The 15,420-nt window shown below is 35.7% G+C and overlaps 1 protein-coding gene across 1 annotated transcript in view; it reads left to right on the top strand.

The window, feature by feature from the left end:
* Positions 1-416: 416 nt before the first annotated feature.
* The window catches only part of LOC135155466 (liprin-beta-1-like), a 37,288-nt gene continuing 22,284 nt past the window's right edge, over positions 417-15,420 (top strand). Inside the window, exons 1-6 of the mRNA XM_064104443.1 lie at positions 417-484; positions 8,908-9,061; positions 10,391-10,543; positions 11,068-11,218; positions 14,085-14,285; positions 15,389-15,420. The exon at positions 15,389-15,420 is cut by the window's right edge and continues 91 nt beyond it. Coding sequence (XP_063960513.1) covers positions 460-484; positions 8,908-9,061; positions 10,391-10,543; positions 11,068-11,218; positions 14,085-14,285; positions 15,389-15,420 — 716 coding nt within the window. The 5' untranslated portion in view covers positions 417-459. The remainder of the gene's footprint in view (positions 485-8,907; positions 9,062-10,390; positions 10,544-11,067; positions 11,219-14,084; positions 14,286-15,388) is intronic.

Raw genomic sequence — 15,420 nt, 5'->3', positions numbered from 1 at the left:
AATACTTCCGTTTTTATAATGACTCTTTCGGATGATTCACTTCATGCTCAATTAATGGTGTAATTAAGCGAATATTCAAGAATCCATGAGTCAATATTCACCCTTCAAAATATAAAGAGTCAATATTTACAAAGGTTTCTACATCACACATCAAACTGATACTACAGTCCAAAGTACAATATCAACTGCTAATGTGTTCATTCCAAAGGCAAAGATTTGGTACCAACTTTGACATTTTATGAATGGTTTAAATGTTTATCATTTCAAACCGGAAACAGATCAGAAGCTGTTTTGTCCTTTATAGATTGAGCTATATGATTAAGACACAAAGTGTCATTTCACATATTCAGATGCACCTGAAATGGTGTAAAATTGCACTGTTAGAGTTCGACCTGTGTTACAATGTAGGTTTATCTATGGAATAAATTGGATTAGATCTGATTACTCCAAGCAACAAGAATGCTCTATATTAGAAACAAACAAGGTATGTAGGATTTTGCTTCTAAAAAGAAAAAAAAAATACATAAAGAAAACAATTTTCATTATATTTTATTTTGATAAAATCTGAAACAATGATAAAAATATTAGTGAGGGTTGATGAAAATCCATCAAAGAATTTCAAGTTATGGGTTTTTGATTAAAGATTTAACTTTGGTTATATGTGAGCAGCTCCCATGTATCCATCAAAGAATCTCAAGTTATGGGTTTTTGATTAAAGATTTAACTTTGGTTATATGTGAGCAGCTCCCATGTATCCATCAAAGAATCTGAAGTTATGGGTTTTTTATTAAAGATTTAACTTTGGTTATATGTGAGCAGCTCCCATGTATCCATCAAAGAATCTCAAGTTATGGGTTTTTGATTAAAGATTTAACTTTGGTTATATGTGAGCAGCTCCCATGTATCCATCAAAGAATCTCAAGTTATGGGTTTTTGATTAAAGATTTAACTTTTGTTATATGTGAGCAGCTCCCATGTATCCATCAAAGAATCTCAAGTTATGGGTTTTTGTCTCACCTGCATAGCAGAGTGAGACTATAGGCGCCGCTTTTCCGACGGCGACGGCGGCGGCGACGGCGGCGACGGCGGCGACGGCGGCGTCAACACCAAATCTTAACCTGAGGTTAAGTTTTTGAAATGACAGCATAACTTAGAAAGTATATGGACCTAGTTCATGAAACTTGGCCATAAGGTTAATCAAGTATTACTGAACATCCTGCCTGAGTTTCATGTCACATGACCAAGGTCAAAGGTCATTTAGGGTCAATGAACTTAGACCATGTTGGGGGAATCAACATCAAAATCTTAACCTAAGGTTAAGTTTTTGAAATGTCATCATAACTTAGAAAATATATGGACCTAATTCATGAAACTTATACATAAGGTTAATCAAGTATCACTGAACATCCTGCTTGAGTTTCACATCACATGACCAAGGTCAAAGGTCATTTAGGGTCAATGAACTTTGGCCGAATTGGGGGTATCTGTTGAATTACCATCATAACTTTGAAAGTTTATGGATCTGATTCATGAAACTTGGACATAATAGTAATCAAGTATTACTGAACATCCTGTGCAAGTTTCAGGTCACATGATCAAGGTCAAAGGTCATTTAGGGTCAATGAACTTTGGCCAAATTGGGGTATTTGTTGAATTACAGCCATAAATTTGAAAGTGTGTTGGTCTAGTTCATAAAACTTGGACATAATAGTAATCAAGTATCACTGAACATCCTGTGCGAGTTTCAGGTCACATGATCAAGGTCAAAGGTCATGTAAGGTCAAAGAACTTTGGCCAAGTTGGGGGTATTTGTTGAATTGCCATCATATCTCTATAAGTGTATTGGTCTAGTTCATAAAACGTGGAAATAAGAGTAACCAAGTATCACTGAACATCTTGTGCGAGTTATAGTAGTTTTCAAAATCAGCACTGCTGCTATATTGAATCGCGTGATGCAGGTGAGACGGCCAGAGGCATTCCACTTGTTGATTAAAGATTTAACTTTGGTTATATGTGAGCAGCTCCCAAGTATCCATCAAAGGCTGCGTTTACGCGACCTCAAGCCAGAATCATGATTTGAATCATGATTTGAATCATGATTCAAAACACAAACATGAATCACGATTTCACAGAATCAGCGTTTAGACGACCGTCATTCCAATGCTGTTTCTCCTCAGATTCGGGCCAATCCAGTGCGCATCACTAGTGCGCAGTTTGACAGAGGAAGTTTTTCGCACGTGTTTCGGCTCTCGAAAAATATTTTGCTTCCAGAATTCAACCTAATTTTGTTTACTTCTATCATATAAGGTCCATATGCTTCTATTCATCTTGTTAGTTAATCCAAAATGGTGTTCGGAAGTGAATTTCAGCGTAGATCCAATTTAATATTGACACTCTATACTCATCATTGTCTCCAGTTAATTCATTTACTAGAACTTGAAGTTGAAGACATGACCAAAAAATGAAAAGTAGTGGACGATGCGAAGACCAACACAGAACTTGAACATGACAAGAAATGCATGCAGAGTAATCATGTACATACAATGAGCATAAGCTTGGCAAGAGTCAAACCGAAAGCCGTAGCCCGACGACACAGTGAGGTCATATAATCATGATTCAAATCACGATATCGTTTATTCGAACATTTTCGTACGTGATTCTGCAGAAACGTCTTTCCAAACGCCCCTTTTTTCGTGTTTCATGTTTGTGATTCTAATCATGATTATATTCAATTTCGACTAAACGCAATCGTGATTCTGCAGAATCATGATTTGAATCATGATTCAGATCATGATTCTAGGGTGAAAAAGTGGCGGATAAACGCACCCTATGAATCTCAAGTTATGGGTTTTTGATTAAAGATTTAACTTTGGTTATATGTGAGCAGCTCCCATGTATCCATCAAAGAATCTCAAGTTATGGGTTTTTGATTAAAGATTTAACTTTGGTTATATGTGAGCAGCTCCCATGTATCCATCAAAGAATCTCAAGTTATGGGTTTTTGATTAAAGATTTAACTTTGGTTATATGTGAGCAGCTCCCATGTATCCATCAAAGAATCTCAAGTTATGGGTTTTTGATTAAAGATTTAACTTTGGTTATATGTGAGCAGCTCCCATGTATCCATCAAAGAATCTCAAGTTATGGGTTTTTGATTAAAGATTTAACTTTGGTTATATGTGAGCAGCTCCCATGTATCCATCAAAGAATCTCAAGTTATGGGTTTTTGATTAAAGATTTCACTTTGGTTATATGTGAGCAGCTCCCACGTATCCATCAAAGAATCTCAAGTTATGGGTTTTTGATTAAAGATTTAACTTTGGTTATATGTGAGCAGCTCCCATGTATCCATCAAAGAATCTCAAGTTATGGGTTTTTGATTAAAGATTTAACTTTGGTTATATGTGAGCAGCTCCCATGTATCCATCAAAGAATCTCAAGTTATGGGTTTTTGATTAAAGATTTAACTTTGGTTATATGTGAGCAGCTCCCATGTATCCATCAAAGAATCTCAAGTTATGGGTTTTTAATTAAAGATTTAACTTTGGTTATATGTGAGCAGCTCCCATGTATCCATCAAAGAATCTCAAGTTATGGGTTTTTAATTAAAGATTTAACTTTGGTTATATGTGAGCAGCTCCCATGTATCCATCAAAGAATCTCAAGTTATGGGTTTTTAATTAAAGATTTAACTTTGGTTATATGTGAGCAGCTCCCATGTATCCATCAAAGAATCTCAAGTTATGGGTTTTTAATTAAAGATTTAACTTTGGTTATATGTGAGCAGCTCCCATGTATCCATCAAAGAATCTCAAGTTATGGGTTTTTAATTAAAGATTTAACTTTGGTTATATGTGAGCAGCTCCCATGTATCCATCAAAGAATCTCAAGTTATGGGTTTTTAATTAAAGATTTAACTTTGGTTATATGTGAGCAGTTCCCATGTATCCATCAAAGAATCTCAAGTTATAGGTTTTTAATTAAAGATTTAACTTTGGTTATATGTGAGCAGCTCCCATGTATATCATGTGGCTTAAATAAAAAAAGAAAAAATTATAAAACATGAATAAAAATATTTTTCGTAATAGAAGTTAGTGTGAATTATTGCGTACAAATGATATATCCACCACACAAATAAAATCACTGTAAATTTTTGTTTTTAATTCAAGTTATGTGATCATACGACATATAGATGTCACAAAATAAAAACTTCAAAATGCATAATTCTCTGTTATTCTTCACCAATATTTATTATTTTTTTAAATATCTTCTTTAAAACAAACTTATGATCAGGGTGAGCTTTCCCTTTAATGCATGATGACCTAAGATGAATTGGAGTTGTAAAACCTTCACACATTGTTTTCCATTTTTTTTTAATAATGTGGATTATAATAATAATAATAATATAGGGTATTTATATTGCGCACATATCCACCTTGTTAGGTGCTCAAGGCGCTCCTATATTACCCGGCTAAGCTAGGCGTTCATAGCGCACACAGCTTTTTAAGGAATTACTTCCTACCGGTACCCATTTACCTCACCTGGGTTGAGTGCAGCACATTGTGGATCAGTTTCTTGCCGAAGGAAATTACGCCATGGCTGGGATTCGAACCCACGACCCTCTGTTTCAAAGTCCGAAGACTAATCCACTGGGCCACAACGCTCCATGACTCACTCTCATACACAGAATATTTTAAGAGTGTTGATTCATGACATAATCCCAAAGATTACTACATCATTATTAATTGTTCATCATCTTGTGGTATGCCTTCTGTTCTAATCTCACTTAAATTGATACACTCACTTAACACATTGCAATGAAAGATAGGACACTTTTTTAGCTGACTCATGTTGTATTAAAGTGATATGAAGTGTTTGTTACATTAAGATGCTAGAAGAGATGTATTTTAATGATATTAGTACACAACTGCAGGGTGCATAGGTCACAACGTCAATACCTTGTATAGCACTTAGTCCTTACACAAGGCATTCTGACTATTTCACACCATTTTTCCTGGATAGAGTTTCATTTATCTGAAATGAGGGTTTATTGAAAGTTAGTCACAGCCGATGCTCAAATTTTGATGAATTTTACAAATATTTTAGTTTGTAATGCAAAATATCACAATAATTTTCAAAATGATAAACCTAACATAAAAAGAGATGTACAAGTGAATATGATATTTGCTGAAAATGTAGCACCGGTACAGTGTAAATTCAATTTCATGAACATATTGCTATGCTGGGGCGGATCTACATTTAGTTGGTTTGATGTGATGTACTGTGTCCTAAATCCTATCCTCCAGACCTCCACTGTGACCCTTGTCAGTAATGAAGGGGGGTGGGAGTTTGATTCCCCCCCCCCATTTTATAGGGAGACCAAGGGGATGGGTAGGGGTTAAATCCCTAATCCCCCATCTCCCATTGCTATGTAAAAATATTATTACATTATCTTTGATTTGCTCTACAGTGCCAGCCGATGAAGTATCAACATTAAATTACATGTGCTGTGCATAATTCTTATTATATTATCTGATAGAAATATGGTTGTGAAGAAGATTTATGAGTTTCTCACACTAAGAAGGTTTGCGTTAGTTTTAAATTACATTACGGATATATTAAATCATGTTCAGATTCTGAACAGTTAACTTATTTCTTTGACTAAATTGAGTTTTAGTCTCTCCTTGGACGTGGTTCTAGCAATGACAGCACCTAAAGTAAAAAAGGAAAGAGGACAAAACAGAGAGAAAAGAGAGAGTAGGGACGGAAAAACAAAGAAAAGAGTAGTGATATCAAAGTGTATAAATATTCATAGATATCTTTATAAGTTGTTCTGCTTTTATTAAAGGATATTTACGTACCTTGAAGATTACTTGAAGGTAGACTTTTCCTTTAAAGTCACTCAGATAATGGACTTTTGTATAAGCCCATTGAACACCATTTGATTTATGTGCAGTACAAATTCTTTATAGACCCTGCATGTAGTATCTCTAGCATAGGGGCTCAATAGGAAAAAGTACATGAATAAATGCACAAGAAAAGCAGCAGAATATAATATTCTTAGAAAATAGTGGAAGAAAACCTTGATTTTGGTGTCTTTATTATCATCACAGGCTTGCATCACTCACTCTCCATGAAGCAATGGGGGATATTGTGAACTCAAGTATACACTGTACACAATAGCTTCTGGCTGAATTATTAATGTATTTATAGCCTGATGTGGAATATGATACTATTTGTGAATTAATTCCACTTTGTACCCAGGATATATGTATGACAGCTTTGATGTGGGAAAATGAACCAACAATTTTTGAGTGGGCCAGGTATGGTGTATCAGGTAAAATTAAGAAGTAGTTTTGAATGAGCAAAGTGAGCGAGCAAAAATTGTGAAATTTAAAAAAATTCAAATTTTGAGAAAGATTTTTACATAATTGATATTCAGAAAATAATATCATGTTTCACCTTTCTCTCTTTCTATTTATTTTAATTGGTTGTGGTAAATTGGGGGGGGGGGGCAAGCACCCCCCCCCCATCTGTACACCAATGAGGCCTTGTTTTAGAGGAAAGTGCATTTGTGTGTAAGATTTTATACAGAATGCACAAATATTCAGTCTGATAATTCCATAGATAATGTAACATATACCGTGTTTACACGCTGCATCGGCTCGCGGTTCAGAACTGCGAGCCGATGCAGAATCAGCTTTTTTGTTGCGTGTAAACACGATTGACTTGCATCGGCTCTCGGTGCAGAATCGGCAATTTTGCACCACCAAAGTAGTAGGTTGGGAACCGCGAGCCGATGCAGAATCGGCTTTTTTTCTACGTGTAAACAGAAAGCCGCTTCTGCATCGGCAATTGGCGCGCATTTCATTTACTTTACCATTATGACGTACTTGTAAGCGCACGGATCCTGCGTTGTCTTTATTATGACGTATAATTATTGATGTGCGGATCATTTCAGGTTTTTGCTACTCGAGCCGATTCTGCACCGCGAGCTGTGACAGCGTGTAAACGCGGTGCAAGATAAACCAAAAGCCGATTCTGCATCCGCTTTTGGTTCTGAACCAAAAGCTGATGCACATGTAAACACGGTAATAATGATCAAAAATCAAAATCAATCACATACTCTAACCCTCCAAATTGCTCTCAAAATGCATTCATCTCAGAATTGTTCTTAACCAACGAAAACCTCTTTGGATACATTTAAAGTGCATTTTCCATTCAATTTCAAAATCAAGGTTAGAGAAAATTTTCAGGTATAGTATCTATCACCAAATTTAATTTTAAACATCCATCAAAATGCAGACAAATTTTTCAAATAAAACTAAATTATATATTCTAGGACAGCAATTAAGTCTTGTAGAAAATCAGGGAATGTCATGGCTTAAATTTCATTTTCATGAAATAAGGTTATTTTATAAAAGGAAAAGTTACATGGACACAAGAAATGTCCAAACTCAATGAGAAGGGCATTTTTATGAGATGTCAAAATGCTACGTTATTCAAAATATTTCAGAACCAGTTCAATATAGATCTCAGATGACATAATTCATCTGGCTTAAAAAAACCCTATCAATTGAAATCAATAGTCTCTGTGAATTCTGCTGTCTTATGGCAAGTTCCCCCAAGTCTGTGCAGTCTCCCTTGTCTGCGCACACCCGTATCTGCGCAGTTCTAGTAAAAGAAGATATGTAACGAACATAAACTTTACACATGCAATACATAGACAGATATACATTAGAAAATTCTACTCAAAATGGTTGAAAAATAATGAATTTAGGGCATTTCATGTGAAGACCTAAAAATGCAGCCTTTCTCATGAAAATCCCTGTATCGTGTGCAAAGTGAATGGGTGCGCAGACATGGGGTACCATCTTTTTTTCAATCTGAAATGACTGCCCAAGGTTTTTTCCAAGAAAATCCTATGTTTCTTTCAAATTTTTATGAGATATTTGGTACACTTACTCATGATGATATAAGGAACATTATTAATTATAAATTGTTAGGTGCACAGACTTAGGGACCACCATCATACTTTACCTCGCTGTATTATGACCAGGGCGCCGTAACACAAAGGTTAGCGATTAATTGCTACATGTAAATGAAATGACCAACCAAGATCCTTGTTGCATGCGCATTTTGTTCAGTAGACTGACTATGAACCAATCAGAATCGTTCTTTGAAATTAGCGATCAATCGCTAAACCTTAATTGCTTGTTTTAAGGGACCCTGATGTTGTTTTTTTCAAAAGTGGATTTATTACCTTTTAAAACTCAATGGTTCTTAATGCTCGAGGGATTATTACATGAAGCATGATATGAAATCAGGCAAGGAAAACTCTAATCTGAAGTGCAGAGCAGTGATGCAAGAACTTTGTGAGAGATTTTTTTAATAATTGCATTACAAGAGGGAGGCAAGTTGTCTGAAATGCTGAAAGTAGTGAGTGTGAATTGTTATGTTATTTCGAGTGAATGTCATAGTGAAATAGATTCACTGCTTGTAAGATGGTCTCACTTCAAGATACAACCAAAATATAAGCCTTAACATTTTTATGCAGTCCCATGCATGTGTTTTTGTGTGCAGTGTTTGTAACTCGGTGTATATTTATATCTTCTTATTTTGGTGATTTTTTTATCAATGTTTCCCAATCATTTTAAGAAATTTTTTTCCCGGAATTGTGTCTCATAACCAGAACTTAACTCTAAACTCAATGATGTCTTCAGATCTTGACAAAAAAATTAATTTATTATTATAGAGTCATTAATTAAGAAAAATGTTCATCTACATTTGCATATTACAACATGTTTCTGTTTCTCTCTTATTTTCCTCTTTCTCTTTATATATTTTTCTCTCGTTTCTCTGTCCCTCTCCATCTCTCTATTGCTCTCTCTCTCTCTCTCTCTTCAGCCATGACTGAGTCAGAAGGAGAGGATGCCTTAGGAGTGCAGAGACCAAGAAATGTTACCTTCCAAGGTCTAGAGAGGAGCGGGTACCCCGCCCCTCCAGGGACTCCGCCCATGGACTATAGAAAACGCAAAGGCATCAAGAAACTCATTGGAAAGTAAGTACCGCGCAGCATTTCACTCACAGTCAATCAGATGCAAGGAATTGTTACAGCTTACAATGTATAACATTTGTCTGGGACCGTCACCAATAACAAACTTAAAGGTATTGTTTAACTTTGTGAGCAGCCTATCAAAAAAATTCTCAAACCAAGATGAAACATGTGTACAAGTGCATGTATTCGAACTAATAAACCCTGAAAACAACCATTATTGAGAATGAAAAGCTAAAACTACAAGACAAACCCCGATTTTGTAAATAGGCGTCTTATAGACGCCTAAATAGTACACATAAGTGTATGGGATGAAATTAAGATGGTGTTTCCGGTCACTTTATATTTCAACTTTTGAAGCACTAAATAATTATTGTCGAACGCAATTTTTTCTGGGCTTCATTTTTGTAACATATCACAGACACAGGTGACAAGTGTAACCTTCTAGCTCAGATTTTTTAAAAGTCAAACCAATGGTAACCAATCACTTTAAAGAAAAACAGCAAAGAACTAGACCTATCTACATTTTGAGTCAAATTCAACATGAAATGGTAACACTAGTGCTCAATAGTTAGTAAACCCCACCAGAAAATGAACATATTTAAAGTGTTCAAGTTTTGCAATGTTTTAGATATTTTATTGTGAAGTCAGGTGAGAAAATATTACATTCAATGAATTTTGTTTTTCTGGGCTCGCCGAACATTTTAGTGTTGTTGTCTACATTCAACACTCCGCATGAAGGAGTGCATTTTGTGGTGGGTTTCGCTATTAAACTTTTGAGCACAACTGTATCCATTTTTCATCCCTAATGTTTTAGTCACACCTGCCTTCAAGCAAACTGTCGGTATCAGAAGATCTTTCAGTTCTGATGGTTTGAAATTATTCTCTCAAATAGTGGACCATCAATTAATGACTGCATTCTTCCCTCTATTGAATAATTTCATCTCAATAATATAACTATAATAATACATTTTGTAAGTATGTACATTGTGTAAATTATTGAATTTAACTGATGTCTATGGTAAAGTAGATGATTAGGGTCTGATTAAATGTTTGTTGATGATGATGATGATGATGATGATGATGACGATGACGATGATGATGATGATGATGATGATGGTGATGATGATGATGGTGATGATGATGATGGGGATGATGATGATGGTGATGGTGGTGGTGATGATGATGATGGTGGTGGTGGTGGTGATGATGATGATGATGATGATGATGATATTTCTCTTATGAAGAAATTGTAGATTATTTAGAAAGTAATGCTGTAATGATGTGATTACCATGACAATATTAATGATAATTTCATGTCATTTTTCCTTTCAGATTAAAGCGTAGTGGGTCAGCAAATCTTCACAATGGTGATGATGATGATGATATCCACCCAGTAGAATTCTCAAGGAACAATCGTTTTAGAGCTACAGCAGGACCTAGACTAGCATGGTCTAGGGACCTAAAGAAGAATGAAAATGGGACCAAGTATGTAGCCAATTCTTTTATCCCTAATTATATTTTTTATCCAAAATGTACATTATGATGATGTAAAGATAAGGATTATAATGGTAGATTTGAAATTTTCAAATTTCAAATCCAGATTGACCAGAGGGCTTATGCATGTTAAACCCTCACATACTTAGCCTTTCATACTCTGCCTCATGGAATATGGAACCAGAAAAATTGATACAAATGATTGATTGCTTATAATAATAACAAACAGCCCAATGTTAAATAAATAAACTTCATGTTACCAACCCCTTGTACAGCATACATCTGTGTTGTAGACCAATTTGTTTTCATGGTTATTTTTAACAGGGGTGCTTTAGTCATTCCCGACAAAAAATGATTTATATTTTGACATAGCAACGCACCTGGCTCATTGCATAGCCCATTAAAAGTGTTTTTATTCTTCTCTAGAATCCCCCAGTTACATGTATAGCTCTTATAAGTTAGAGTGCTCTGAAGTCATATCCTCTTTATGATTGATAAAATCATCTTTTTTTCAGTGACTTGAACGCTCCATTTGCCAAGTGGGACAGTGAGCAGGTTTCTGATTGGCTCAGAGGAATGGGGCTCGCTCAGTATGCTGCATCTTGTAGAGTCTGGGTGAAGAATGGTGGAACATTACTTGCTGCTGCTCCTCTAGAACTAGAAAAGGTGAGAAATATGTATTTACATGTAACCCTTGTGAGCTCAAGACATTGGTTAGGCCCCTAATTGTTGACATTAAATTTTTGTTAAAGTAGAAATATATTGAAAATCATAAAAATGAAGAATTATATATCGAATTAAAGGGGAAAATTAGAAGAACACGATGGTGTACATCACTTATCATGGAGACCGATGAAACTCACTTAATGATGATGAGTCGGACAATTCAACTTGCATGCCGATTCGCTACCAACTCATGCAGCTGCTAGTGCTAGCTGCACGTAGGCCTACCGCGGGCCAAAATAAATCCTGAAAATTCCAGCCTGACCATCCATATAGAGTCTCTTCCCTCTGTGAAGGCTCTTAAGAAGGAAAATAATGATATAACTGTACTTACAAACAAGTGAATATATCCGAATCCGAAGGCAGATCAACTCAACGAATAGCAGCAGACGATATTCACCGACGATAAACTTCACGTGGCTGTGCTGGCTGGGATAAATTGTCACTCGTTCTATTAGATATAATTTCTACCTCATTATTTTGACAAAATTACGAAACTCGGGGAATTATTTATCTATATAAAAATATAGTAACACCTCGTACTATTTTTAAATTACGATAAAACCTTTTTTGAAGCAAAAAGTTGAGGTAAATTAGAATTAGATGTAAAAGATCATCCCCAACATGCGTAGCTCGTATTTGATTGTAAACAAACCATCCGAAATGCCGATTGAGAGCTGTGCAACACGTGCATCTACTCTCTCAGCCAAGGCGAGCAAGCAATGTGTGTTTGTGAAGGTTTGTTTACAATCAAATACGAGCTACGCATGTTGGGGATGATCTTTTACATCCAATTCTAATTTACCTCAACTTTTTGCTTCAAAAAAGGTTTTATCGTAATTTAAAAATAGTACGAGGTGTTACTATATTTTTATATAGATAAATAATTCCCAGAGTTTCGTAATTTTGTCAAAATAATGAGATAGAAATTATATCTAACAGAACGAGTGACAATTTATCCCAGCCAGCACGGCCACGTGAAGTTTATCGTCGGTGAATATCGTCTGCTGCTATTCGTTGAGTTGATTTGCTTTCAGATTCAGATATAGTCACTTGTTTGTAAGTACAGTTATATCATTTTCCTTCTTTAGAGCCTTGACAGAGGGAAGAGACTCTGTATGGATGGTCAGGCTGGAATTTTCATGGATTTATTTTGGCCCGTGGTAGGCCTACGTGCAGCTAGCACTAGCAGCTGCATGAGTTGGTAGCGAATCGGCATGCAAGTTGAATTGTCCGACTCATCATCATAGACGTAATTTCCCTAATTTACCTCCATCCACATCACTAGAGCTAGAAACTTCATCATCATTCTCTTCATCTTCAAAATCATCAATTTGAAAATCCAAAATCTAGATAAACTTCTGGGTTTTCTTTCATTTCGTGATCGAAGTATTCAGTGACAGTGTGGAGAAAACGTACCCTTTGCATGCAAGTGGAGCTTGACGTGGGAGAGCCAATCACGTCTCTCGTACACTCGTACACGTCATCAAATTCAATCAATTCAAAGACCGATGGGAGGCGTATTTCGAAGAGGCATTTTAGCGCTTTTTAATTGGCGATTTCCACCTTATGTATTACTTTCGTTATTTTTGAATGACCAAATGATTATCTCCACATCATGACCTTTCCACTGATATATAATAAGGCCATATTCATAATCAATATATTTCTCCTTTAACAACAAAATTATTTCTTGATACATGTTTAAACCATTTTATTTCTTGATATTTTTGTTGCACATTCTTGATATGGAGTATGGAATGCTTGATATCAAGAAATATGATTAAATGAGAGGATGGCTTGCCATACTTTTGTTCAGCATACACTGGCTAAACATTCATGTGTTACAATACCTTTATATTTCCAACCATGTGATCTGAATATGTTCTATTTAGATTGGAGCCATACTGTCGTACTTTAGCAAAAGGAAGCAAGTTACAAAAGTATCATTTGTTGTAAATGAGCAATGTGTGTTTGTTATTTACATGTACATATGCGTCAATGCAATTTAACAGCATATTTTCTTCAATATCTATCCATAGAACGATCATTTCTTCCCCAAACTTTGCCTGAACGTGCAACATACGAAGGGTATTTCAGAAACAACAGTAACTCAAATTTGACTGATTTGTCACTTGCTTCCTTTTGCCAAAGTTTGGCAGCATAGTTGATAAGCATTCCCCTTACACCTGTCTCTAGCTTGGCTAACTAACAGTGTGATATCAACATGTTTGCCAAACCTCATAGGAGGCAGGAAGTCCTGTTTTAACTTCATGTCCATAAAACAGAAAAAAAAATATATAGCCATCAACTTTAAAGTGATACTGTTACTGTGAAAAAATGTTTTGAGAGAATGTCCTGTAGACTACTGGTCACAATTGGTTAAATATGAAGGTGAATATTGTTAAATCATCTTAGAGCTAGAATCATCAAAATGATGTGAAATTTTTAACTGGGTTATGCAGAGACTCACATGCACTGCTTAGAGATATACATAAATGGAACTGAACCCAAATTTGTAACCCAAAATTTTTGAGTTGATTTTATATTTAATTTGAGGACAACTGAATAACATGAAAGCATTAGAATTTGTTTAGTGAATTAAATAACTAGACCTATCCTACACATTTGCATTAACAATATTTGTTTTCTGTAATTTCTCCTTTGGATGTTGCAACAAAGGCAATTTATGAAAGAAAAAAAAGTGTGAAATTTGAAGCCTGATTTGCATTTTTATATATTGTTTATGTTTTCATTATTGGTAACCTTTGACCTGTGAATCATTTTACCTTTGAACTTTGACCTTCAGTACTTGGGTCTAAAGAATCCACTCCATCGTAAGAAGCTTCAGCTAGCCCTTCAGGCGATGGGATCAGAGTGTGAAGACAAACAAGGAGACTTAGATTACCATTGGGTGACCAGGTGGTTAGATGATGTAGGACTACCTCAATATAAAGATACCTTCCTTGAAGCTAAGGTTGATGGTAGAATGCTACATTACATGACAGTGGTAAGAGATAAGTGATAGTGTTGATGTGTGTTTAGTGTCATGACGACTAGAATTGTTCTTTCGGTCTTGCACTTTGTGGCTACGCTGGTAAAACCTCGTATCTCAAAATTTTAAAAATTTTGAGGGCAGCTTAGAAAAAAACTGTATTTTAGAAATATGGCAATGATGACAATCTTGTATTATGAGAAAACATTCTGATACCTGTCAAGAACTCTATCTAGGCAAAATAAGGCTGCTACCCATGTTATCACTCTAAACTCTAGCTTATTCTGAGCTGTCATCAAAATGTTTTAATTTTGAGATACAAGGTTTTTACAGCTCAGAGACGATTTGCGCTCCTCAAGGTAGAGTACATACAGCCTACCCGACATAGAAAGCCTAGGCTATGTAGATGACTGGAGGTCTTGATCCATTGAAATGAATAAAGGGCAATTAGTTACTTCAACAGCAATAACAATGTAAAGGAAGAAACCAAATTTTAAAAAGAATGAAAAGAAGGGGAAAGCAGGACTACCAAGTCTCTCTGCTTGTCAGGGAGACTCCCTAAAAATTGACTGACTTGAGTGGAAAACTGATTTCAACATCTCCCTGATTTCTTTCATTGGATTGTGTGTAATTGAGAAAGATCTCTCTCCTTCCTCAGTTATCTTTTCCTTGAAGGGTGAATATTAAAGTTGGCAGCTCTGGGAAAGGGTGAGACATGTAACAGCACTGAGAAAAGAGAGAATGCAGAGAGAAATTATTATGAAATAAGTAGTATAACAGAGGAAAGTGATAGAAGATTAGAAGTGGGATGTTTGAGGGGAAGGGGAAGTAAGACATGGAATGAGGTGAAGAAGTAGGGGGGTTGGGTTGAGGATGGACTGAATCAGGCAAAATGGAGGGATGAGGTGAATCCGGCCACACCAATTCATGGGGACAAAACCAGATTCAAAACTTTTGATTGATGGTGATGTTGATGAAGTGGAATATGCTGAGATGGACTCTAATTAAGAAAGTGTGAAGAAAAATCATTTAGGCTTTTATCAATACAGCAGATTAGACTGGATTGGAATTGTAAGTGGCATTATTGTTTTCAAAAGTGATTCTTTTGATGTTTTTAGGATGATCTGTTGCTGTTAAAAGTAACAAGTGC

Source organism: Lytechinus pictus, chromosome 9 (genome assembly GCF_037042905.1).
Source record: "Lytechinus pictus isolate F3 Inbred chromosome 9, Lp3.0, whole genome shotgun sequence".
Taxonomy (NCBI): Eukaryota; Metazoa; Echinodermata; class Echinoidea; order Temnopleuroida; family Toxopneustidae; genus Lytechinus; species Lytechinus pictus.
The sequence above is the reverse complement of the archived record's forward strand: the minus strand, read 5'-3'. Positions and strand labels throughout refer to the sequence as shown.